The 27,494-nt window shown below is 38.3% G+C and overlaps 1 protein-coding gene across 2 annotated transcripts in view; it reads right to left on the bottom strand.

Moving 5' to 3' along the window:
• TLN2 (talin 2) overlaps positions 1-27,494 on the bottom strand; it is a 173,151-nt gene that overhangs the window by 24,217 nt on the left and 121,440 nt on the right. For both annotated transcript variants that reach the window (XM_032194875.1, XM_032194876.1), the window contains exons 34-51: positions 27,005-27,094; positions 25,693-25,815; positions 24,291-24,434; positions 23,943-24,104; positions 22,706-22,846; positions 21,373-21,554; positions 20,103-20,235; positions 19,059-19,160; positions 18,791-18,961; positions 17,591-17,737; positions 16,882-16,983; positions 15,381-15,500; positions 13,561-13,707; positions 12,057-12,223; positions 10,273-10,456; positions 8,040-8,165; positions 6,684-6,800; positions 3,934-4,119 (exon numbers count right to left, since the gene is read on the bottom strand). In XM_032194875.1, coding sequence (XP_032050766.1) covers positions 3,934-4,119; positions 6,684-6,800; positions 8,040-8,165; positions 10,273-10,456; positions 12,057-12,223; positions 13,561-13,707; positions 15,381-15,500; positions 16,882-16,983; positions 17,591-17,737; positions 18,791-18,961; positions 19,059-19,160; positions 20,103-20,235; positions 21,373-21,554; positions 22,706-22,846; positions 23,943-24,104; positions 24,291-24,434; positions 25,693-25,815; positions 27,005-27,094 — 2,544 coding nt within the window. The remainder of the gene's footprint in view (positions 1-3,933; positions 4,120-6,683; positions 6,801-8,039; positions 8,166-10,272; positions 10,457-12,056; positions 12,224-13,560; positions 13,708-15,380; positions 15,501-16,881; positions 16,984-17,590; positions 17,738-18,790; positions 18,962-19,058; positions 19,161-20,102; positions 20,236-21,372; positions 21,555-22,705; positions 22,847-23,942; positions 24,105-24,290; positions 24,435-25,692; positions 25,816-27,004; positions 27,095-27,494) is intronic.

Genomic DNA, 27,494 nt, shown 5'->3' with positions numbered 1-27,494 from the left:
ATTGAACCTAAGTGCTGGTTGTAGACATGTAAAAGTTAAAAAAAAAAACAACAACAACAAAAAAAAAAAAACAAAAAAAAACCCACAGCATTTTCTCTCACTGAACAGCCCCGTTCACCCCTGCAGCCTCCTGCCTTCGATTAGGACTGGAGATTATCACTACACGTGTATTTGAGGTGCTCCCCGCAACCCTCCACACCCAGAGCAAGTGCTATTGTCAGCTAGGCCTGGAGCTGGTCTACGGGCTCCCTCTGCTGGTAAACTCAGGATCAGCAGAGCACAGAAACCATCCAACCCTTCATCTTACAATAAATAAATAATCTGAAGGGAAATGAGAACTTAGAAACAAGATAGGTTTTTCCCCACCTTCAGCATACTTCACATAAGTTCTAGAGGTCCTGAAAATGCAGTACTGCTTATTTTCCTTTTTCAAATCGAGCAGAAGTCTTCCCCAGTGTGCCATATGAATATTGCGTAATACTCTAAAATGCCTCTTGTGTACTTAAGTATTATTTTTATACATGCAATTAGAACAAACATCTGTGGGAGATAAATATAAACTTCCTCTGTGCTTTGCACACATGACCAAGACTAATATCTAAATACTTACGAAGTATTTCTAAGGTTTGATAAATCTTAAACCATTTACTTCACAGCAGACTAAAGAAGTGATTAACTTCTTTAACTTCTGATAAACTTCTTTAAAAAGACATTTTTGTAATCTAGAAATATACTAACATAAATCTCACTACATCAGTTAGGACTTGTAACAGAAATTTTTACCTTCCCTGATGTGCAAACAAAGCCTGACAAAGTTTCTCAAACAAACATGTTTCCAAAGAACCAGAATAGACATTTTCTCACACCAAGGCTTCTCTTTGATATCAATCCTCATTTTCATTCTGTGCTTTAAAAAGCATCGAGGAAGCACTACCTGACTTTCACTCTACAAATTCTAACCCGTCAGCACGTGTGGGCATTAAATATATCAAAACAGTCTTAGAACCAAAAAAATAATAATAATAATCACTGCTGTTTGAAGGAACCTTGAGAATTCACGTAGTCCAACCTCCTGCTTAAAGCAGGTTCAACATTACTTTCAGACCAGATAGCTTAGGTCTTCGTGCAGTTGGGTCTTGAAAATCTCCAAAGATGGAAATTTCATATTCCTCTTCGGTCTCTGCCCCAAGGTTTAATCATCCCCAGAGTGAAACACAGATGGAATTTCCAATGTTTCCATCTTGGACTGTTATGTTCTGTTCTTGTGCCATGCACCTCAAGCAAACAGCCTGACTCCGTCTCTTCTCAGTAATTTCCCATGAGGTTTCAGAGGGCTGCCATTGGGTCCTGCCAAAGCCATCTCTTCTCCAGGCTGAACAAGTCCCAGCTCTTCAGCTTCTCCTCACAGGACCTGTGCTCCAGCCTCAACTGTCTGTGTGGCTTCTGATGAACTTGTTCCACTGTAATCAATGCCTTTCTTGTCCTGGGGAGCCCAAAACCATACTTCTAGATGCAGTCTAGTGAGTGCTGAGGAAAGTGAATAATCCTCTCCTTCAATCTCCTGGCTAAGTAACAATCTAAGTGATTACTTACTTCCATTATTTACTATGCTTTTGACATACCTTTCGTACTTTTTTTTTCTTGTTGTTTTTTTTTTTATTTTTTTCTTCCCCAAAAGCAACCATAAGAATATTGATATTGTACACTCGTTATTTACTGCAGAGTCATCATTTTATACCAGACATAAAATATTAACAAGCATAAACATATATAAATATAGCTACTAAGAAGTCAAATCCCTTATACTATTTGGTTTAGGCAACTGACAATGAAATAGATCTTGAAATTAAATTAAATTACTGACGCTGGTGAAGTCTGTGCAATGTTTTACGGTTCTATAACTCACATACATGCACGTTTGTTGTAGCCCAAAGAACCTCAAATACTTTTCAGTGGTTATTTTACAGATGAGCTATATCATTCTGAAAAAGGAAACAGTATTTTTCAAGTATCAGAAAGAATAGGTTGCACATCAATGCACAGTTCCCACTCTAAAAACTCAAGGGATATCACTTATGGAAATGCCACGTACAGTTCGTAAAAATTAATGGCATATGGTATCTAAATCTCTGAGCAAAAATTTCAGAAATGGGATTTTCTAAATCAAGTCTGATATAAGGTGTTCATTTAAAAGCTTTGTTAAATGACGTGACAATTTTGTCCCACATTTTAGGTTTTTCGTAAAATAAGCACTCCTGTGGACTCATTCCTGTTTCCCAAGAATCTCTCGATTTTATGAAAGCTAGACAAGATAAAACTAGATTATTAGCCCTTACCTTAACTAAACTATACTATAGCTAGTCGGTTATTAGTTTGAATTTTTCTTACTAAATAAGGGAGCCTAATTCAAAGAATTCAAAATTGGCTGAGAAGGCCCCCAATTCAGTGTATTATTGCAGCTAGGTAAAATGATTTCCAGACATTTTCCTTCTGCATATTGCTTGCTTTGTGAAGCTAATTCCATGAGAGGTCGTGAGCACTTTTCTGGCATTCCTTAGTACATTATTCAATTTGCAGAAAATTTCATCTGGTAGGCCACCAGCTACAAACTACAGAATCATTAAATTAACTGGGAGCAAAAATGAACACAAGAAGATGAATACTTTCAAAGCAAATGTTCAAAACTACATACCAAGCTTTGCACTGTGCATATAATATTTTTAGAAACAGATGACTCTTCCTGAGAATTTGTTGCTCGTTTGGAGAGAGATCCAAACAAAAATGTGTCTACACTAGCCAATTCCGAATGACAAAGGATGATTAGTGAACTTAAGTATCTGAATTGATGCTTTTTGTCATAACATTGTGCAATTACAAATTGTTCTACCCTCTCCTAGAAGTTTCAATTAACTGGATTCTGCCTATGACATGATATGGAATAGTTCTTGTGTAATTAGCATGGTTGCTTAGTTTTCCTGTGCAAATTATACCTGTTTCATTTTGTTATGCTTCTGAGATTAGCAAGTAGAGAGAGTAGAATCAAAATGTGAAGTATGCAAAGTATTCAAGAATTGTCAGACACTAAAAACCCTCTAAGAAAATGAAGTCAAAATAAAAAGTTTAATTCAACAGTTTGTATGAATCCAGCTTTATGCTATATTAGACCTTCCACTTTGTTTTTTAACATGATCATTAATCAAAAATTATCCCTCCAGTTTGGCTAGTATTAAGCTAAAAGTAATCTGGGACAGACTTTGGCAGGAATGCTATGAAATAATGCAATTCACAAGTCACAGAGAACACCATTTTCCTGTCATCTTCCATGCATGTAAAGACATAATAAATACAATTTATAGACAAAGACCAACAAGAATGAGTTAGTTCATATGGTCTTTATAATCCCAACATTTTTATTTATGCCTAGATCCTTTTTATCATTAGAAAAGAGACAAATGATTCTTGAGTCACTTATACAACATACACATGCCTGCCCCAAGTTTTGTACATCTGCTTTTAAAAGTTGTCTAGCTGAAGTAAATTTAGAAAATAGGGTATCAATATTTTTAATGCAAATATCAAACACATTTTTTGTAAAGCAAAAAAACTGATCAAACAAACACCTTTGGCTAGGGAAAAAAGGACTACTAAAATAGACCTAAATGACTACCTTAAACATGAAAATTAGGTCAATTAAAACTTCATTTTCACAAAAATAAAATAGTGAGCATTAGTGTTGGTTTGGGTTTTTGTTTATTTAGCACTGAAAATTCTGATAGGGATGTTACTACATTACCTTAGAATTATCATAACCATTAACTTCCTTATCTGAAAAGTAAAACATTAATAAAAAGAAAACTGAACACAGTCTATAACATTCAAGGGATTTAGAGAGAGAGGAAAAAATCAGTCTTAGGCAAGGAAGTGAATCTTTACCTTACAAGCTGTTAGCATGTCAGCTACTGCTTTGCGGCTCAGATTTGCTGTAGCAATCACATCCTCCTGTCTGCATGAGTTCCCAGCTGCAACAGCTTTGGCTGTTGCCATGGTGATTCCTTTCGTCATCCGGATTGATTCTTCAGGTGATGATGTCTTTTCTGGAACCTCATTTGACTGAAACACCTGTAAGTGGAAACAGAAGGAAAGCCTGACACCCTTCAAGTCAAACCAGAACAACTTACACCACGAAAGAGAGACAACAACTGGAAGCAGCCTTCAAATAGCTGGAAATTAGAAACATATTCAGAGTACTTCAATATCATTCTCATTGGTCATCAGTCTGGTTCTGATAAGCCTGCTCACCTAAGACAGAGAGAAACAATAAGCTGGAGAAAGGATACAAGAAAAGCTTAACCCACTTGTCTCAAAGGACAACTCTGACATCTAAGTACATAGATCACAGTTTTACAGATAGTTGTTGAGAGTGTTACAATATCAAAAGAATTAATATTCCTTCAGTTACATTTATTTTTTCATCCTGACTGCTGCCTATGCTGCTCTACTCAAATGAGGAGATCCTTCCTTAGCAAAGGCTGTGGGCTACCAAATCCTTGCTGCCAAAACCAGCACCATGCAGGGAAGACTGAGAACATCACCAAAATATTCACAGAATCACAGAATTTCCTAGGTTGGAAGAGACCTCAAGGTCATCGAGTCCAACCTCCAACCTAACGCTAACAGCCCTCCACTAAACCATATCCCTAAGCTCTACATCTAAACGTCTTTTGAAGACTTCCAGGGATGGTGACTCCACCACTTCCCTGGGCAGCCTGTTCCAGTGATTCAAATGATTCTTAAAAAAAAATGGAGGTAGAGAAGGGATTAAAAAAAAAAAAAAAAAAAAAGTAGACCATTTTCTCTTTCTCTACACTTGGTGTCCCTTAAAAGCCTGAAGATATAATTTTCCATGGAGAATTGTCTGAAAACAGTTCAAACTGTTTGACGGTACATACCACTTATGGATAGAGGAATACATTAACTGTTGTAAGAGATAGGTAAGAGCTGGGTTATTTTAGATTTAGCTCATATTTCCTGTTCTCAAGCTTTAATCTGTTTTGCTTGCCAATCTTTTACTCTGCAGTAGCAATTCCAAGTGTACAATTAATCAGTTTTCTCTGATACACACAGTGCAAGCAATGCTTTGGGAGTATTTCAATCTTATGCATGCTAGTGGTTACAGAATCCAAATGTCTTGACAAACATTAGCCTGGTTTATCCCATGCTCCTGGTTCATCAGTGTTTTGTTTTTTTTTTAAACTTGCTCTCTCCAGAAATGGAACTGATGTTAAAAATCAAGTATGCGAACAACATTCCTTGGTGTTGCTCAGCTTTAATCCATGGAGTTCCAGGTCACGTTTTAGATATTTTCATGAGCACATATGTGCCATTCTTGATTCCTTTCTGTGCCCTCTCAGCACTCTGCTTTTCTTCCCACATCCTCCTAAAATTCCAGTTTTCTCCCCTTAAAAAAGAAATGACATCACCACCACAGGCCTCTTCCTTACCAAGTCCCATCACTAAACTATGTCCCTTCGTGCCATGTCCACATGTTTATTGAATATCTCCAACTTTCCAGCCACTCTTCCCAAGTTTATACCACTGCATGGGGTTGTTATGAGCCAAGTCTGGTGCTTGGTGTATGTGATGTGATTGGACTTGTCCCATTGATCCCTCTGCAAAGCCTTCCTAACTTCAACCAGACTGACTGTTTCACCTAACTTGGTGTTGTCTGCAGACTTACTGAAGGCGCACTCAACTCCCTCATCTGGATTATTGATAAATAATGTTAAACAAAACTGGCCCCAGTACTGAACCCTGGGGAACACCCCTGGAGACCAGCCGCCAACTGGATTTAACTCTATTCACTAGGACTCTTTGAGCTCAGCCATCCACCCAGCAAACTAGAGACCTGCCCCTGCAATGAGCAGCCAGTTTCTCCAGAATACTGTGGGAAACAGCAAACAATTCATTAAAATACTATGAAGTATTTTTTGAAGAAAACGCCTATATTTTTCAAAAATTGATTTTAACCAAAAAGGGAACAAAACAGGCTTCTTCACAAACACACAAGTATCGATTAACGTCACTGACCAGTCTACTAGTAAAAGAGTAACTGAAAGGTGCAGTTGTAGGTAATACTATTATATCTTAAAGAGGAAGAAAAACAACTGTCATGGTCTAACACCTAATTTGGGAGAAAATTCTATTCTATTGTTAATTCCTACTTAGACAAAATATTGGATACCAGGCTATTTAGCGTTTCTAATATCATATCATAATAAAGAAAAAAGATACTAGATTAAACTATTATTGTAATACAGCTTTGATAGTAAAGAGACATTTTGAAAGCTAGGCTCAATAAAAAAGCAAAGAGCATTTGACTCAAAATAATATCTGCAGTGAACACTTTGTGTCTAAAGAACAAAGAACCAGTTGCTTCCAGATTTTTACATGACAGTAGCATCTCAAATCCTGCCGTGGGGACTGGTAACATCTGAAAGTACATAGGCTAAAGTGGTATGCAATTGTACTTTCAAAGATGATTTGTAACAGATGGAGGGAACCAAATTGCATCTAACTCATTACAGGGCAGGTAAAGTATAGCTTGAGGAGTCCCCAGGCTGCCTGGATTGATGCTACAAGTTTATTTACAGAAGCTGTCATGTATGGGCTATTCTATTCTTTACCGTGAGTTCCTGTTTGATATACTCAATTGTGGCCTCAAGAGCTCTTGTCCCTCGAGTAGCTTCATCTTCTACTGCTTTAACTGTCTTCAAAAGCGATGTGACATTTGTTACCATCACCTGAAAAAGAGAGAGGTAGAGAGAAAGATGCATGATTCCTCCTTTGCATTTTTTAGAGCATGGTATGATTAGATTGATCTAAGTACTCATTATTTCTAATAGGGCCTAAAAAGCTTCATGAACTGTATTTGTTACAGGAACAAATATCAACTCTTCTGTTTTCCAGCTTATAAGTGTTCCCTGTAAGTTGCAGAGGCATAGCACAACGTACTGCACTGATACTGCAGTTACTGTTCCCATTACAAACCTAATAGTTCTAATACAGCATAACCTGTCATTGTCTTTCCTATACCCCGGTGCATTGATATACAAACAATACCTAGTCACACTTGAAGTCTTGGGAATTAAGAGACAGAAAGGTCAGCTTGTAGACACTTTAGGAATTGCAACACAGATAGCTCTTCAGAGCAGAAAGCGCCAAGAAACCACTTTTCTTGTCTAGATGGGTCATTTTAAAGTAGTGCCTCTACAGTATGCCATTCTCATCTGCTCTGAAAGGAACAGAGGTGCAGGTCTTACAGGTAAGGAAGAGACACAAGTAAGAATTGTAGACAAAAAGCTATCATTACACTCTCATAATGTGATAGCAGAAGTAATACTGCTTAAGTCTCCACATCTGGAAATATTTTGTAGACACAAAGTTGAAAGATCTTTCTGAGCCACTGTCATAATACATCACAGGTGCAAGGAAAATATAGCACAAATATAGCATAGATATGGTGGAATCTACATGACTTTTGAGCTTTGACTCTCATGTACTACTTCCTGGAAACATCTCGGAGAAAAGGACTGGACACGCACAACATCTTACTGTGGAGTTCTTGGTGGTGTCATTCCCCCCCCAGCCTGCAAGGTCTAAATGAGCATACCATGCTTATCTTGAGCATTATTCAGATTCCAGGATGTAGGTAACATTTTTTTATAGGATACAATTTAGTCTATAACATTATTAGATGACAACTTGCCCTCAGACATGCAAAAGATGCAAGTTTGTCTTTAGAAAGATTACAGTTCTTCCATCAAAAACCCAAAAGTTACCTGACAGCCTACAAAAGCTGATAGTTTCAGGGAAACCCAATAGTATCTTACTATTTTCCTGTATCACCCCGGAATGCTAATGAAACAAAGGAAGAGATGATATCTCAGTGAACCAGACACTGCTGAAATCTGAGCTTCAGCTGCCTAGGAAGTGTGATTGTACCTGATACTTTCAGATAAAAAATAAGAATAAGCTTTCACCTTGGCAGCCCCCTTCAGCTGGTACATGGATGGGTCATCTGCTGGTTTGCTGGCAGCTCCTTTGGTAGCACCAATGAGATCAGAAAGGGCCTTTGCAACATCCTTGATAGCATTAATCAGGACAACCTATAGAAATGAGCAATAGCCATGAGTCTCAGCCAAGAAATGTCAGCCTGGATGAAAGCATGATTTTTAGAGAACTGCTAAACAAAGCCTAGTAGTGATAGGTAAAGACACAAACATACACAAATATAACCACCCTCCCTCTCTCCACCCCAATAAAACATGTAACATTCTAGAAAAGGAAAAACTGTGTTTATAGCTACAGTATTTCATACAACCAGTCAGTTTATGAAAATGACTATTTCCTGTGAAGAAACTGAAACACTGATTGCAAGTAGGCTGTTTTTCCTCTCAACTTCTGTAAGAGGTTTACTTTTCCCCATGTTCTTGTTGATGTTCTTCAGATGACAGCAATTAAACAGACTGATTATATGCTTACAAACTACCACTACCACTACATAGCAACTGCGAAATTAGCTACTAAAAAAGCAAGTGTACTTGCTTCAGCTAGATATTAGAGGGAGACATTACTTTCGGGAAAAGGATGTTGAGTCTCCTTAAGTGGCCTTACAGAATTAAGTGCCATATAACTTAGCTGTCCATTAAGGTCAGGAAAAGTCAAATCTCGAGATATTGCTTCCTAAAACCAAGCTCAAGTAGAGAACTCCCAGACAATATACAGACACTACAAGAAGTTATATATAGACAATATACAGACACTAAAGCCTTGCTAGATACTATAAGGTACTATTGAAATAACTTCTCCAAAGCCTTCTCTCCTGTGCTTTCCACTTACAGAAAACGTGCTAGGTAATTTTCCTAGGTTTCAGAGCATTTGTTTATCTTAAGAAAAAATATTAACACATGCAAGAAAAATAAAGCTCAGGCGAAAAAAAAAAAAAAAAAGGTACAGTCAGTTCTCAATAACTGCATTTCTATAGCATTATGTAACAGCAGCTTCCTTCCAAAGCTGCGATTCTATAAATGCTAGTGTGCCCAGCATCTGAAATGCAACATGTAGATATTGAGCTTAGTGACAAGGTTTAATGGTGGGCTTGGCCATACTAGGTTACAGGTAGTACCAGGTAATCGTAGAGGTCTTTTCCAACCTAAATGATTCTATGATCTTTTATGCCTGTTTTTAGTTTACTGTAACTTTTATAGAAGTGAAGCCCTTGCCACTATAAGACATCTGAAACTCTTACCACATCAGTTAAAAGTCAGTTTTGCTTACACAGAAAAATGCTGTGATGGTATTGTGTGCTAAAGCTATTATAAATTTTCCATTTAGGACAAATGATGCACTTAAAATTTTCAACTGGCAATGTAAATTTGCTCCCTCAAATACCTACTTTTGTGCAATAGCTTTTATTCTAGATACTACATTCTCATTTTACATAGAGAGTAAACCAATGATAAATCTTTTAAAATTTGCAGATATGTTACTAGTCAAGGAAATGTTAAAAACAGGAAAATATTTCCAACAGTGTTTTTTCCAGAGAGGAACATCTTAGAAGTTTACTCCATCACAGAAATCATGCAAAAGCAGAACACACATCCCTTTCAGAGCCCTAAGCAAACAATCAGACTTTTTCAAACCAATTGGCCTCCACAGGCACATCTGCAACACTTGTCAACCTCCATTTCACCAAGATCCCTAGAAACAACTTAAGAAATATTTGAGATAACCTACACTGAAAGCTTAAGTTGCTGCATTAAATTGAAAAATTCAGATATAGCTATAGAATGCTGAGAATTTAGCCTATGCAAGTAACACAGTGCCTAGCTCAGCTGTAAGCTCAATAAATAGCTTTAAAGTGATGCAATGTATTTACAACAAAGTAATAACTCAGGAGTCCTATCATAACTTAGCAAAAACAATACTTTGCCAAAAGCATCCAAGCCGTAACACACCTGTGAAATAAAACCAAAAGTCTTCTATAAAGGCTTGTCTATTTCCACTCAGTGTTCTAGACTCATGATTGTATTTTTAAAAATGAGCAATGTCTGACCCAAAAGAGTCCCCAGAGTGATAAATCCTACTGTCTTGCTTTAAAATATAAGGCCTATAAGGTCTTACCAAACAAAAAATTCCTTTAGCCTCTTTTTCAATGTCTGTAAACACCTTTGGTCTATTTCACAGTATCAGAAAAACCTTAAGACATCTCACCTGCGTTTCAGGATCATCTGATCCCAAGCTAGCTGCTCCCAATTTTACAACCTCTGCAAGCTGAGTGATGGTGTTAGCTGATGACTGAGCTGCTTGAGCCAATTTGTCCTGACTTGAGGCAGCACCAGAAACCAGCAATTTTGTATCTTCAACTAGGGCTTTTGCTGTTTTCAGAATATTTTCCCTAAAGGGAAAAAAAAAAAAAAAAAAAAAAAAAAAAAAAGCAGGGAAGTGAGTAAAAAGGAGAAGAGGAAAAAAACGTGATTTTCAATTGCTGACTAACATCTTCATAAAAGAGCTGATGTAAGTCATCACACCAGTCATGACCATGTATCACAAGCTAGGTTGCAATTTAAAAACAAATAAATAAAATAACAAGAAAATTAAAGTGGCAGCATTATATAAATATATATATTTATATATATATATAAACTTATATATATATATATATATATAACTTATACATATATATAACTTATACATATATATAACTTATACAATTCAGTTCACTGAAGTTACCCTGTCTTGAAAAGAAATGAGATGGGGAAATCCTGGAACAAAACATTGCATTTTAACACTGAAGTCAAGCCATACTGTGAACAAACTAACAGGTGTCAAACCTCCACCTTAACCAGCATACCATAGGGAAACGAAAACAATCATTTTGACAGAGGGAGGCAGCAGCAAGTCTGGCTAAAAGAAAAAACAACGTGACCTTATCAGGGCTCCCCTTCACCACAACCTAGGTTTTGGCACATCAGGCAAACAAACCCACAGCAACATTCAGATTAAAAAAAAAAAAAAAAAAAAAAAAAGGAAACCATTTTGAGTACATACTTCACAAATGACACAAGTTAACAGAGAACTATAATTGTAGCCATATAAAATGTCTGCCTGGAAATTACTGGCACCCACAGGAAAAACCAACAACTTATTTTCTAACTCACTCAGTGTAACAAAGGGAGAGACTCTCATCCTAGGGTTGTGCTTCAGGTAGGCTTTAAGTTCCAGTATTTGCACCACAAGTAACGCACATTAAGAAACTAAAGGACTGGTATAATACAACCATTTAGCCTTAGTTTAGCTTACTGAAAGTAAATTAACAAATATCCTTATAATTCATCTCTTTAAGGGGAAAACTGTTTGAGGCCAGTCTTCGATATCTACCCATAAAGCAACAAAGAAAACATTAGCCTGGTGAAGTTAAAGACAACAAGCACCAACTTTCACTCTGTTGAACAGCAACAACTTAAACACCATTACATCTTGCCTCTTTCTTGAGCAGCTGGTAACAAGTTGAGAAATAAATGAAGGCTATCCAACTGCTGTGTTGGCCAGCTAGGTTGCTAAGCAAAAATTCAGTATTGTGTCTGTGAAGCTCTGAGTTTTACTGCAAAGGTAGTCAGTCAGATGGTGTAAATCTCTTAATGTGTTGAAAAACACTAAGACTGTTATATCCCAGATGCTACTAGAAGGAAAAACTGGCTTCTCTCCCAAAGGAGAAAACGTGGCGTAGCTATGCCATTTGTTTAACTGCTGCTTGCTCTTGGCAGATGTTCTCCAGCTGTTAAAAATACTTTCCTCACAGAAATAACCGAAGTGAGGTTTGCTGTCCTCTACCCATAACCTAATTTTCCTATTACTCTTCTCACTCCGCTGTTTCATTTGATTGCAATCCTGGGAATCTAGAAAGGTAGAAAATTTATCTGCACGTGCCTTTTGCTTCTGCCAGTTCCATTGTTCCCCTGTGCTTGCACTCTTCTGTCTTTTTCAGTTACACTGACCTGTGGTCTGCAAATGATTCGTTGTTTTCAGCATTAAGGGTTCCAGCAGTAGCAAACATGATAGTCGTGTCTAGATCTGCAATTATCCCAGACACAGCACTGGCTGCAGTAATACAAGCTTGTGTGCCTTTGTTTCCTGCTTGAAGGGCAGACAACACTAAGGAGACCTGGAAATGACAATAAAGCAACAAGGTGATCAATGAAACGAACCTTTTTTATCTGGTAGGAGTTAACAACCCTTTTTGTCTGATAGGAGTTAATTTTGCTCTTTAAAATGACTGCAATCAACATTTGAAACTGATCCTGCACAGTTATTTTGTGAACTTTAACCAAACTTTCCTTTTCCTTTCTTGCTTTATGTGTGCATTAGTCACATAGGTTATGTTTTCCACCATAGGAAGCCTGTTACTAGCCTTTGTCATTCATGCTAAGACAGGCTGTCTCTTCATCAGGCATAAGCAATAAATGAGCAGATCATGAAGGTCTTATCTACATCTGCTTTGAGTATAAACAATGGCATTTGGCTATCAATACTATAAGCAGTCATCTTCTTTATTATCTAAAAGAAAAGAAAAGCTGCAATAAATAAGAATTCCAATTATCTTGCAATACTTTGTATTGTCAATAAAGGGCCTTGCTACATTTACTTCAGGGCCACTTTTCCATCTCTGGCACGGCTTGGTAATATGATCACGAGGATAAAAAATTCTCATTGTGATTCAATGTTGTCATACAGACAATAGTAAAAGAGGTGAATTTCTGTTGGCTGATGCTACACAACTGCTGCTGAGCTGAGATCCCTCCTTTTTGGTAAATAAACACTTGGCAGAAAAACTGTGAAGACAATAATGGCTCCATGTCTTGTACTGTAGTCACAGTGCAGTCCTACAGTGCTAAGACATCACTGCCACTCCAGTTCAAACAGTCACTTGAAAACAGTCACCATTTGGTAACAAACATCTACATCCAAATGATACTTCAGTCCAAACAACTGCAACCTACATATGCAAGCTACGCAAGGCATGTGCAGCAAGTATTTCCAAAGACCAAGAAAACACAGGCAGGCTGAAAATGCTAAGTGCATGAGAACAGCCCAGTTTTAAAACCAGAGAACACTGATGAACAAAGAACACATCCTCAATCAACCTCACCATAACAACTGTTGCCACCTATATGGACCTACTGTTTCCAGGCAAGTATCTTGTAAGACAAGTGGCATCTCATGTCTTGGGGACCAGATTTGGACCACACTCCCTCTGGTACGAGAATAATGTTTTATTATAAATGAGAAACAGGACTGAGACTTATCTAGTACATGAACTGTACCGAACACTTGAAAGAAAAGAAGTAAGAACCTCCAGTAATTCAGTCAATATCATAGTATAATGGGAAGTTAAAAAAATATATATATATATTTCCTGAATATACACACAACTTGACTGAATTACTCCCTGGTGAAGTCTAGTAGACAAACTCTGTGGGGCAATACAGATGGATGCCTTACCTTTTCAGTCACAGCACGAGCACATTCTATCAGCTCCCTTTTGGTGTAACTGTCTGTAGGGCAAATCTGGAGAGCACCAGCTTTTTGCACAAGAAAAATACAGCCATGACCAAGTTCTTGCACCCGAGTCTTGATCTGGAACCCTATCTACATGATAAAGGAGGTACAGGGTAGAAGGGAGCAAGAGCAAAGTAAGTAAATGTCATGCTGGTACACTTTGTCAACACAAATGGAAACATTCACTCTGGTGATTCCTTATTACCAAACTTCTGCCCATCACTATATTTTTGGCAGAGATTGGACTGATTTATTGTCATCTACTCACATAGCCCGTAAAAAAGGCTTACTGATAAAACTGGAGGGCTAGTGAACCAGACCCTGGGAAAGAGAACACATCTGTAAGTCTAAATTGGTTAGCATAAGGCATTTATCCAAGCCAAGAGTATTTAACTCAAGCACACAAAACTTCACCAAAAAGGCTGCATGAATTTGAGTAATGCTATTTAATCGCCCAGAATCAAAAAGCAAAAAGAAATTGTTGCCAGCAGGAGCTGTCTTAAACGTATTTATGATGGGTAAAAAGTAAACGTTTGCTCTACACTGTTGAAATCGGGTTGAAGAATACGTGACTTTTTTTCATTTGTTTTTGAATCTTGCACAGATTCTTATCTCTCCAGAAGTAACTACTTCCACATGTGATATTGAAAACTGAGCTACTTCTGATTTATTAATAATTATATAGCATAAGGTGTGTCCCTGACTGGAAATGTGTGCTAATTCTACTACCTGCATGTACTGAGGCATATAATTTTGTATTTGGATTAATATGTAAGCAGGACTCACAGCCATTAGTATCACAAATTAAATTATTTCTACTTCAGGCAAAAAGTAACGTGCAATGGTCATTCAATTTAAAAATATAAAGCTGAATGCAAGACATTGCTTTTCATTTAGCCACTGATCATGAAGCACTCAAGTAGTCTATCTGTAGTGAAACCTAATTACAAAGTCAAAATCTCTGTGGAGATCTTTTATCTAGATAACCTGATAAATCTCATGATGCTAAGATACCCTCTTACTCCATCTCAACCAAGTGCTTCTATGCTCCATAACCAGAGGAATTCAATGAAAAGAAGAGAAAAATTTATTTTTGCTCACAAAATATGCAGCACCTACTACGCTGGTTAATCCAATTGAGGCAAATAGTAAGCATGAGGAGCTTAATACCATGTAAGGAAGCCATTCCTCCAACACTGTTTTCCGATTCTAAGGTACGAAAGATGCCTGGCAGTAAAAGACAACTGTGCTCCCACTGTGCCCACATCCTGCTGTCAGGAAGCTATACTTGTAAATAAGTACAGGAAGTACTTTTTTTTTTTTTTCCCAAGTATAACAGGAAATTATTTTTGAAATCTCTTACAGGCAAGATAGATAAACATATTTGAAATTCATCAGATCCTATGAGATAAAGAAAAACTGTATAGTAAATAAGAGCTTTCTCCGGGTTTGCAAGTTGTCTGTAAGTGATATCTTCAAATGATTTGGAGGATTCTGACCTGATCTACAGGATTGTTAACTATCATCACAAGCTGTTGATTTTTGAAGCTGGATAGAGGTTTTCACTGAAGATTTCTATTCTTTGATCTTACACCACTTTCTTACAACAAATTGAAGTATTATTCCTTTTGCATAATCCCTAATGCTTGTTAAAAATCTGCTGATTCATAGCTCTACTAATAGAAAACTTATTCCCTACAGTAAAAGAATACCCATTTGACGCCACCGTGTGCACAGAATAAAGAGGTCTAAAAGCTGCAGACCTCCTCTGGTTCAGCTGTAGCTGCAGCCATTCGGCCCTGGAGAGCCAAATGCCCATAGTCATTGGTCATTTGTGATGCAAGTCCTCCCAACTCTTCGGGGTTAGTAACCGACTTAGTCATCTGAAAAAAGAACACAAGCAAGAGAGAAAGAAAAATGACAGGCATGAGAATAATTTGTTAATACACTCCAGTTTAGAAGCACACTCCTTTGTTTGGCCACACTGATGAAACAGGGAAAAATGCTTGAAGTATAAGGGAGTTGTCTTCCAGCAATAATTCTGTGAGGAAACCCAAGCGAGCATGCTTTATTAGAGTCACAGTAACCAGGCACTCGCAGAACATCCGGAGTAATCAAAGAGCAGCCGTTAGATCTGGTAATTCACCCCCTTGGCATAGCAGGGCAATAGGCCAGCTACACAGTTATTCACACTGAATAGTGATGTGGGTTTTGCCTTTCAGAGCCACCTTATGTTGGCAAAAGTGAAGTAGCCTATATCAGCCTCAGCCCGTGTGGCATAGGAGCATAAAAATGGAGAAAGTCCCAGGATCAATGCAAACGTGTCTAAGATAGGAGAAAGAGTACAAAGAAATAGCCACATATGCAGAATGCCGTGGTACAGCATCAGTATAAAAGACGGAGCATCTCTCTAGAAAAAACCTACCTTTTAATAAAACTATTTCTTCTTTCTCCAACTTATGTTAGCAAAAGCCATGAAATTCCATCCTTGGGACAAAACTTGTTTTAGACAAATCTCTACTGTTAACAAATATGCTGACACGTCATAGAGAGCAGTAATATCAACATTTCTGGACTGCAAAACTAAACAATTTCTGAAAAATCATCTCCACAGGAAATTCTTGCATCAAACATACACAAATAATCCGCCATCTCTCTTAAAAACAAACTAGGTATTCTTCAAAACTTAAAACACTTTATCATAAACAGTATAGTGAAACAAACAGTTTCAAAAAAAGTTTCTTTTGTTCTGTTTTTAAACGCAGATAAATCTCACAAATGAATGAAAAAAACAATTTAACATCTTGAACTGCATTCATAAGTATTACAGTGATTTGAAAAAACTGATGTTATTTCATGGGCTAAGTTAAATTACAGCACACACTGTGAAAGGGCAACCTGCAGTCATCAATAAACCTAGGGCATTATTTCAGTAACAAATAAGCAGACGGACTAAAAATAATATAAAAATATTTTCCCTGTATTTCTAATAGAAAACAATCTAAATAGAAATATCTTTGTACAACAGCTGCAACACAATACAGAGACCCAACAGTCCTCTTCTAAAGAGCAACCTTATCAGCACACCAGTAAGGTACACAAGTGGATTTAACAAAATCATAGCTTCTTTTATAGAATTACTGCTAAATAGGCAAGATTATTGGAAAACAGCATTACACGGAGTTACTCAACAGTACATAAAGAGTTACGTGATGCTTACGGTACACAAAAGAGTTTTTACTGAGGTCTAGCCAAATTTCTTACCATTTCCTGTGCTGTAACAGCAATGGCTTTAGAGTATTTCACCACAGTGGTCTGATAATCAACAAATGTTCCCTTGGGATCCGCAGGTGTGCCTTCATCCAGCTGCAGGAATGTGGGAAAGTTATGGAAAAAGTAAAAACCTCATAATAGATAGCAACTTCCCACATAATATTGAAATTATCTATGTATTTTTAATAATCTCACTCCTTCCAAATCTGCAAATAAAGACAATGCACCAGGGATATATATATATATACATGGAAATTCAAAAAATGTTTTATCATATTTTGTGAAAATGAAATAAAGCCTGGTTAAAGGTGTTTTCAGGTGGAAGGCCAACTTTCTATGCAAGTTCATACCAATTTTTGTTGTTCTCCACTAATGCAGAAATGAATGTGTAAAGGCTAGATTTATTCATGAGAAAAAATTACTTTAGATTCCCAGCTCTGCACCCCATTAGAACAAAAAAAAAAAAAAAAAAAAAAAGCTCACTTTTTTGGTTCAGCTTATTTACATGTTACAATTGCAATGTAACACATGATACCTTTCAAAAGACAGCAAGACACCTCAGGCTCACTGAATTGTCTGTTGTTGCATATCAGTTACCACATAACACTGAGATGAATTAGCAGTAACTTCTCCAAAATCCTACATTGTGCATCTGCTTTAAGTGCCAGGAAATAAGGGTGCTCTTCACTTCTCTCCTCACCTTGCTCATTGCCTCTGCAATTGAGTCTACCATGCCTCCAACCATGCCTACTTCACTAGCAGCTTCATTTAAGGTAACCATGATATCATCCACAGCCTCTTTCATCAGCTGAGCTGCCTCAGTGATTGCATCATGTGTATGTGATGCCTGAAACAAAGAGGACAAGATAAAAATCAACATTCTGTAAGAGAAAGACAACACAAAAGCCTGTATGATTTAAAAATAAACAAAATATGTGAAAATCTTATCTTAATACAAAGACTCTCTAATAAAATAGGATGGTAGAACCTGTTGTGTAAGAGTCGCACTGATCATACCACGTGTCTTGGAGACACATGCTCTAATGGGGGAATGTGCCCACTTTATAAAAGGTGGGTTGCACATACTATATGTTTTGGAAGCACACACTACACCTAATTTGGAAGTATGTAAGGCGTGTATAGTTTATTAGTATCACAAGGCACACTGCTTGTGGCTGCTCTAAGGGACTGCATGCAGTGCTCGCAGTATCTTGGAGGCACCTGCTGAGCCTGTTGTATTAGAGGCATGCGCAGAGCGCCCAGTCTCTTGAGGCACAGTGTGCACACCCACTCTATTAGGGGCATACACAGTGCCCTGGAGGTGGTGTGCTGCACCCACGCTAACAGAGGCATGTGCAATGCACCCATTGTCTTGGAATCATGGGCTGCACCCATTTCGGAAGGGGTGGGTGCAGCATGCCCACTGTCTGCCCCCAGTAAAGCAGGCATATGTGGCCCTTACAATTCAGGCACATGTATGCCTAAAGACACTGGACACTCTTCACATGCCCCTTACAGAGTAGGTGCACACAGCCATCTCAAGGACACTGGCCTGCTGCACACACCCCTAATACAGAGGTTACTGAGCAGGTGCACAAGTGCCTCAAGACACAGGGCACACTGTGCCTGACCCTTAGTGAGCAGGTGCACACTTGCATCAAAGCACTTGGTGGGCAGATCTTCTCATTTATCCAATCTCTGTCCAAGTGTATTCCAAACCTCGTCTTTAACATCCCTACCATCAATGACTGTACCACAGCCTACGTCTCCTTACAAGTATTACAGAACCAACTTATCGACAATTTCACCTTGTCATGCACACTTTTTTGGCTACATCACTGCAGCATTCATTTCACCCTTCCTCCTCTCGCAATTTGCTTGTTACACACAGTGACTATACCTTGGGATTTCCTCCTCCTTCTTTAGCTGCGTACAACATCTGTAAGGCAGACTCTGCAAGTGTCTTGCTCTGGTCCAACACTGTCATCTGTTGCTGATGATCTAGAGTTTTGGATGCCACACCAACTGCAGCTAAAACCAGGGGTTCGAAGTAACTTGCCAGCTGTGTAACCTAGGAAAGCCAAAATAATCTTTTAACTCCGATTCAGAACTAAGATGAAGAATGGTACTCTTTAACTACCATACATTTATAAAATGTAGGACTGTACCTTGTGCCCAAGCTGAGCTGCTTCTCCCCGTGCTGCGGTAGCTATGGGATCAATTAGGTGGCCAATTTCCTGAACTACTGATGTTAGCTGCTCCTGTAGAGCCTAATAAAAAGAGAAGTTGTCAGTTATTGTTACAGCCGTTCACTTATCAAGTCATACTGTACCATAACAATCAGACTGACCAACTGAAATATTTCCAACTGTTAAATGACCAACTATACCATGACACAAAAATCCATGCTGTCCATTTGATTTCCACGATCATTTCTTCTAGTTTATCCTTCAAAATATGAAAACACAGATAGGCCCTGCTGCTCTTCAGATTGCTATGGCAGGTCTAGGGAGGGAAGGGAATGCTGGCTGTCTCCTACTCCAGCTGATAGTAGCAAAATAGCTGCCATTTATCATTGCAATGTGACACCCCCCACCCCCAAACAAACAAAAAAAAGCAAACAAATAAAACACTTATTGCTTGCCCTGCAAAGGGTTAATATTTCTGCAGAAATCAGGAAAAACCAGCAGGAGCTCCCATTTAATTATAGATATATTTTTCAAAGCAAACAATACAGCACAAGAGCTCTGCTGTAGACTTTGAAACCAACAGCTGAAATTCCTCAGTAGTGAAAGACAAAGATGACATCTCAGAGATGTGGACTGACCCCCAAATACACTCTGTGGGACAGAATTCTAAGCAAATACTAGTGGGCTCCCTAAGACAAACACTGGCTTTCAAAGTTTTGCGTCAGATGCCAGAAGCCACAGAAACATTAACTAGCAGTCATATCACCAAAGGAAACCAAAACAATACACAGGTGGTTCTTAAAAATAACTACTTTGACCAGTACTGATGATTCTGTTACATTCCCAGAAGCAAAGCACTTCAGCTATCATGTGATTTTACCTAGAAAGATTCTGCTAAGAAAAATTCTTCCCTCAGGCATAGATTGTGCTGAGCGCTCAGCTTTACATGTTCAAATGCAAAGGAAAGCAGCAGTGTGAGCGAGGCTGCTCAGAGCTCCTCTGTTACTGTGCCATCTCCCTTACCTCCACTGATATGTCATCTCTGGTGGCCAGACTCTGGCTGACAGCTGCAAGTGAGGCCTGCTCAATGTCTCTGATGCACCTGTTGATCCCATCAATAGAGTAATCACATTCACGCTGGCCTGGGGCCTTATCCCTGAAAGACAGCAATAGTAATTTGAGCATGATGGGAAGGAGGCAGGCTCTACCCTGAATGCACACCAGCACACTTCATTAACTGATGATACATAAAGCACAGGGGAGGAGGACAACAAGGACCTAAGTGAGCTTTGTGGTACTGACAAAATTTGATTTATGTACCAAGTACTCCAAACACTTTGCAAAAATCAGTACAAGGGCTGGAGACAAAAGGGAGCACGGAAGGAAATATTCCCCATTACAGAGAAATAAATGAGTTGCCTCAGAAGAGAAGGGAAACCACAACCTCCTCACTATGATCAGAGGATTAGCCCAATCAGGTCAACATGAAAATGCAACAGACACTTGGAAACAGGCAAATGGAAAATATATTCCAATTTCTGCACAGTGCAACTATCTCAGAAAATAATTCCTTGGTCATTATCTTTTAAAGTCAGTCCCAAGTATCTCTTAATGAAAAATAGTTTTGAAGTAATTTGTCCTGATGAACAGTTTGCTATATCAGTATAATCATTACCAGAAAATCACTCAACTGTAACACTCCCTAGTGCACTACGTTCATACAATTTAGACTTCATTGATATCGAGAGGTTGAGGACAGAGTACACTCCTAATGAGTTCAAAATTTGTCTGCAATAAACGGATAGAGTGGTTTAATTCAAATATTAAAAAAAAGTTCACACTTCGCAATGACATTCTTACAAATAAACCAAAAAGACTATAGTAAAGAACAGATAGAAGAGAATTTATTTACTATCTGACCTGCCCACAAAAACTACAGTTTTCCACACAGCCCGTGTAGGTAAGCAGTCTGGATGGAAATAATACTAGCTAAATTTGTTACTCCACAGCATTTCCTCTTACATTTGATTTACACTGAATCAGAGCTGTAACTGGAGAAGGAGAACAGAGTAGAAACAAAAAATCAACCCCATGCCGCACAGTGCTGCAGTCATCAGTTACGATTAAACAGCCAGCATGACTAGAGATCTCATGCATCGGAAAACAAGTAATTTACATTAGTGAAGAATACCATGACACCATGGGCTGTACAGTGTTAGTTTATTTTCCCTTTATTGGAACAGCAGAATTAGCACAGATATGGACACAAATGTACTTACTACAAAAGACATACCTGATAGAAGTGATAAGACTCTTAATAGAATCTGAGACAGTATGGGAATGACCAGCTAGTACAGACCATGTAGGGGGGTCTTTTGGATTGATAGCTAAAGAACGAGCAGTCTTGATCAATAAAGATGAGCTCTCCAACATTGTTTTAGCAGAAATTAGAATTGGCTCCTGTGCCCTTGATCCCTGTGGTCAGAAAGGTGCAAGATAAAGAACATTTATATTGCTATTTGAGTTTGTACATGCATTCTGCTACTAAAAATAGGTTTAATTAAAAGCAGTGAAATGGCATTATTGTTTCTTGTATAGTACTACAATATTTACTAGTAAGCAATATGCAAATTGTAGTAAAGTCACTGCTGTCAAATTGTTTTCTCTCTAACATATTTCAGAAAACAGTGTTTAAGTTTGTAAAGGCACCATCTGGCTGATAAACAGGACAAAACAGAGACACTTGTAAACTAGAGATATTTAACAAAGCTCTTGTCACAAAAAGTGTAAGATCCAAGCAAGTATGCTCTTTTCAAAGGAACTACTCTGACTACAATGCTTACTGGATCATCATTTTTATATCTGTTTTAACTCCAGTAAGCTGGTAAACCCAAGGAGCACAGACCTGGGAGGCAGGCTTAGATTTCAGTTACAGTCCCACAGTTTTGAAGATGCAACAGTTACTGCATCATCTAATATTGCCAGCTAGAACTGAGGTTGCCAAAAGCAGGAAGTAGCAGTTGTAAAGGCAGTAACAATACTGACCTCTACACTTCTAAGCTTTTATGAAGCTAGAAGGATTTTTTCCCCCCTTAAAGACTTTTATTAGTTACTTTAAATAATAATCTGTTGTAGTTACAGGGATTGACGACAAAACTCTGGAGAAAAATACAGATGACCTGCGAAAAGTTATTCTTTGCAAAGAAACTGCTTCTTGTCATTGTAACTCTACATCATGTTTGGAGGGGAGAAAGCACAGTGATATCCATTCAGTCCTTTTCAGGACTAATTAGACCTTGTGTGTTAATGCTGTTCTTGAGGGGGAAAAGGGACATTTATCACTTTATCACATGCAAGAATCCAGCTAACAAGATAAGCAAGTCACTTGTACCATATAACTTTACTAACAGGAGATGGCCAGTGCTTGCTGAAGCATAACTAGTTTTATCTCACTGGTGGAAAATCAAGATCAGAGGATAAGTGAAAGACTGCAGAATGTCTTATGAACACTCAGGAGCACAGCCACATTCCATGGCCAAGTCTCTACACCCGCTTCATGTCTCCCACCAGAAGATTAATTCAACGTTTTCAACTTTTTCAGGACTGAAGTGCAAAATCCTGCCTACCTCAGTGCTGATTTGTGCTGGTATGCTGACAAATTCTGGATTTGAAGCAAATGCAGTCAGATTTTCCACAGCTTCTATCAAAGGTGCAGTAGCAATTCTGCACTTGTTGCGATTCTCTTCAGAGAAATCACCATCCAGGGCCTGGAAATTAAATCACAATTGAGCGCTACGTGAAAGGGTTTCCTTGTGAAATTCAATGAATATGGTTTAATTCCTCATAGGTTTAAACTGTTGTGTTTGTGTCATCTGAAAATTGAAACTTCTTCCAGAAACAACACTGAGGCAAAGAATGTGATTCTTTAAACTTTTTTTTTTTTTTCCAAACTTAGCTGATTATTGACCCTAAACTTGACACAGCTGCTTTACTTCACAAGACTGAATAAATGCTTTAAATCATTGCAGTCAGATGACTCTCATAAATCATGTCTCAGTACATCTCCTGCTCCAACAGGTAGAAATGGCTAACAAGTTAGTATTCTCATACAGCTTTTCTTTTTTAAAAGAAACTATGAATTTATTGCTCTCATTTTCACATGAACTAACCTCTTTCATAATCCCACAGAAATATTTCAAAATGAAGGACCTTCTGTGTAACTTTCCAGTCTTAAGAGGATAGCTATTTTTAAAAGAATTTCAGTAGCGTATCAGCTAATGGCTTCCAGAAGAAGGACTAAAATTCATTAGTCCTCTATGCCTTAACTACTATTATTTTTGCTTATAAGAAGTAAAGCTACTCCCTGCTAAAACACAGGCAACTATCTGCAAAACACATTATTACCATTAACAGAAGACTTTTAAACGGGAGCAATATTAACTGCTTCTGTTCGGTTCCAAGTACTACTATTATTTTACTTTTTGTTTGTTTAATTAATGATACAGCTGTCAAAGACCTCCAAATAGCTCTGGATATCGACTAATTTAACACCATAAAAAACCTTCACATTCACTTGTTCACAAACTATTCTGATGGTGCAAGCTCATTCAGCATATCAATACACAGGCACCACATCTCATAATGAATGGGCCAGCCGCCTTTTCTAACATTTTCTAACATTAACATCATCTAGATCTATCTATTTTGACTATGGCACAGTTATACCACTGGTCATATTTTGCAGGCCCGACCTTCAAAAATGTAATTAATAATTTCTTAAAACATACATATCACAGAAGTTGAAGTGATACAGCTGTTCTGATTCAGGGGGAAAAATGCAGCATGATTAAGCAGCACGTGTACCTTTATCGTCTTCACCAGGTTAGCTGTGCTGTTTGCAACTTCCTTGGCAGACTGCACAAAGTGTCTCTTGGCAACAGGATTTGCTGTCTTTGATGAAGCGATGCGACAGGCATTGCACAGAGCAGAAGTATGTTTAGCCACAATTGTGGCAGCTGACAATACCTGTAAAAACAGACAGCACAGAATAAGGAGACTGTCAGAGCACCAGGACAGTTACTACATTTTAGTTCTGCAAAGTTGTGGTCAAAGCCAGGCAACAGTTTTAAAACAGAACTCCTTTGCTTGGTCACAAACAAATTGAAGTCATGTGTCCTAGCAATGCTAGGCTCAATGCAATCCTTCAGTTACCTGTGATGGGCTGCTTGCTGGATCAACCAAGTTCTGGCAAGCCATCTGGATTGCTTGATTGGCTCTGGCAAACTGAATTGGGTCAACAAGACCCTGCTGACCTGCCTGACTGTTGGGATCTGAAATGCCAACCAAGTAAGCAGCCTAGAAATGGAGAAAGGAAGACAAAAATGATGAAGCAATGCTAAGTCCACCTCGTTCTTTTCTGATAAGCTTGCCAAATGTCATTGCATTTGGTAGTCAGCAATCATCTAGAAATCATACTGTGAAGTACTAGTAACATTATTGTTAGTAATACATCTCCACAAACCTCTGAAACCAAGACACCTCAGCCATTGCACTTCTGAAATTTAATTAGGCAAAACAAAATCATCCCGTTTGCTTAGGCAACTAGTCTTCCTGTAAAGCAAACAAACGCCTCTCCCAACTCCTCCTTACTGACATCAGATCACCTCAGCAAATGGACTACTACTACTGACCATCACATCTGCAGGTGAGCGTCCTGAGCTGCAGGGAGACCATCATATCTGCAGGTGATGGTCTCACTGCAGCTCAAGATGTCTTCTGGCCAAACTTATTTTTTTTCTTTCTCAATATGAGATTGTTTCATGCCTCTGAACAAAGACCTTTGTCAGGACTGGCAAAACAGTGTTGGAAGTCTGCTTGATGAATTTCCGTTACAGATACAGTATTTGTCAGCTCCACATGCTGGTAAGGCAACCCAGGGTTAGATTTGGAGAAGATTAAGTTCAGAATGAGATTGTGTACTGGGGAACTCAAAAAGCAGTTTCCAGATGCAAAGCATAATCTTCCACAGCCAGACGCTTCACTGAAAAGGCTGTATGGGCTTGAAGCACAAGTGAGAGAATCTCATGAGTACAAGTCAGCCAGTTACCAGATCAAACCACAGTGACTTTGTCTTAACTCTAACTGTTGTGATAGCTTAAGATATTTGATTATTCAGGAAGTGAAGAGCTAGAAGGCAGATGGCTTATAATCTGAAATGCAGTCTCAGATTAGGAGTGCAAACTAAACCAAAACTGTATCATTTATTTTTACTGCAGCTTGAATTTGTGTGCTTCTCTATGACGTAATATGAGCTGCAAACATGAATTCTATAGACTGCAGCTTTGACATTTGCTTTATCCTCAAGAAAACTTACCTTCCTGATGTCACTTCCTTTCTTTATAAAAATTTGCATGTTATTGTACTCTGTTACTCCTGCAACATACAGCAGCATATTCATGATTTATGTGTATCCTACACAGAGCACGCTGCCAAGTACAAGGTCATTATTTGGCCAATATTTGGCCAAGACGAAAAAAATCTCAGAATTACACATGCATAAGATTTTTTTTTTTTTTAAATACGTACATTTGCTTCACAGACTTCAATAGCTTACCTGAGCTGCTGCCTCTGTGAGGCCACAAAGAGCCTTGGATGCAACACCAACACATTCTCCAAAGACTAAAAGATCACCGGTTTTTGCATTCTGGGAAATGCCTGCCATTGATTCTCCAAGAACCTCAGAAATTAAAAAAAAAAAGAAAAAAAAAAAAGTAAACTTCCAATATGCTTCCCTACCAGGAAAAGGCAAGTGATTCCTAGCCATGAACCTGTTTAGGCTCATGAAAATGCTTGACCTGGCTTTCAGAAATTTTAGCTAGTTAACAAGCTCGTAGATTTGAGCACATTCCTTTGTGTGGCATGAGGGATAAGACATACAGATCAGCACTGGATTTACAGGGCTAACACTATTATAGCTCAATTGAATATGAGGGTACAGAAATAACACGCATTACTTCTTCTGCCATACAGTATTTGTCACAGGTAGCCTGGCTGTAGGTATGTTTCACGAATTTTAGAACATGGCAACCAAACCAGCAACTGCTTTCATACATCCTGGATCTTCTTTACCCCCAAACTCACTGAAATTCACTGGAGATCAAGGTGTATCTAATCTGCTGGAACCATCCGCATATCAAAATGCACATTAACTCCCAAAGCATCTCTCAATAAATTCAGTTTATGTTCTTTTTAAAATTCAAAGTAAGGTCTGACTACAGTAAAGCACCAGAACAAGATGAAATGCATATTCCCAACCCCTTAAGCATTCTGTTTTTCTTTTAGCGAGCAAAGAATTTGATACAATCCCAACACATCAAGTAATAAGGACACCAAAAGCAAAACTTCAAAGCAAGATGTATGACTTGGTATGCTCAAAAATAACTTCAGAGATTTCATACAGATCTTCTGGTGTGCTGGAATATCTGGACTGCTCAGACATTTCACTAAGCTGTTTCACACAGAACAATACCATGGTACTTCATTGCCAAGGCTCCCATTTACACTTGGGCCATTTCTAACATAGCTGCAGTCAAAACATATCATTGTGTATGATAGACATCCTGTAAATTGTCTAATAAATTGGAGGAGAAGGGAGAGAGGTGAAAGCTTAACCAGCATTGCATGCCATAATAAAAAATACTACCAATGCAAAAAAAAAAAAAAAAAAAAAAAGACTTCAAAGTGACCAAAAAATGCACTGACCTCTAAGAGACTGATCTCAGGCTAAGTTTTACCACGGAATGCAACAGCAACACACACTTTAGAAATAGTGTGCTGTGTTTCTAACATGTTTGATATACATGTGGAAAAGTATGATAACCAAAATATACTTCACAATTGGCACAGAGGTAGCAAAAGGAAGTTACCTTTGAGTTTTCCATTACGCCCTCAATGCAATCAAAATATGAGAGGTCACTCACAGGCTCATTGGGGTTATCCAGCATTCCCTTAACTGTCTGAAAGAAGGAAAGAAACTTGGCTTACCGACAGAGCCAAAGACTGAGCTGAGAAAAATGTACATTATCACAACTGTTCTGCTTACCCCAATGTAGTTGTAACTGTCTCCAGCCAGCACAGAAAACTACAGTCACTGAGGGTTCACATACAGATATGTGCACTACACATGAAATGCTACCCCACATCAACTGAACTACAGTAGCTATTCATTTTTGCACTACCCATCTGTTGGAAGTATATATTAATGTGGTTTACCATGCACTTGTTATGGCTGGCCTATGGTCAGTTAGTAATGCTTGGCTCACATGAGGCAACCTGTTTTAGCATCAGTTCTGAGTAGTCTAACATGTTTTCAGTAATATTTTAACATTTTAAAACTGGAATTAAAAGAGATAGGAG

Source organism: Aythya fuligula, chromosome 11 (assembly GCF_009819795.1).
Source record: "Aythya fuligula isolate bAytFul2 chromosome 11, bAytFul2.pri, whole genome shotgun sequence".
NCBI classification, from domain to species: Eukaryota; Metazoa; Chordata; class Aves; order Anseriformes; family Anatidae; genus Aythya; species Aythya fuligula.
The sequence above is the reverse complement of the archived record's forward strand: the minus strand, read 5'-3'. Positions and strand labels throughout refer to the sequence as shown.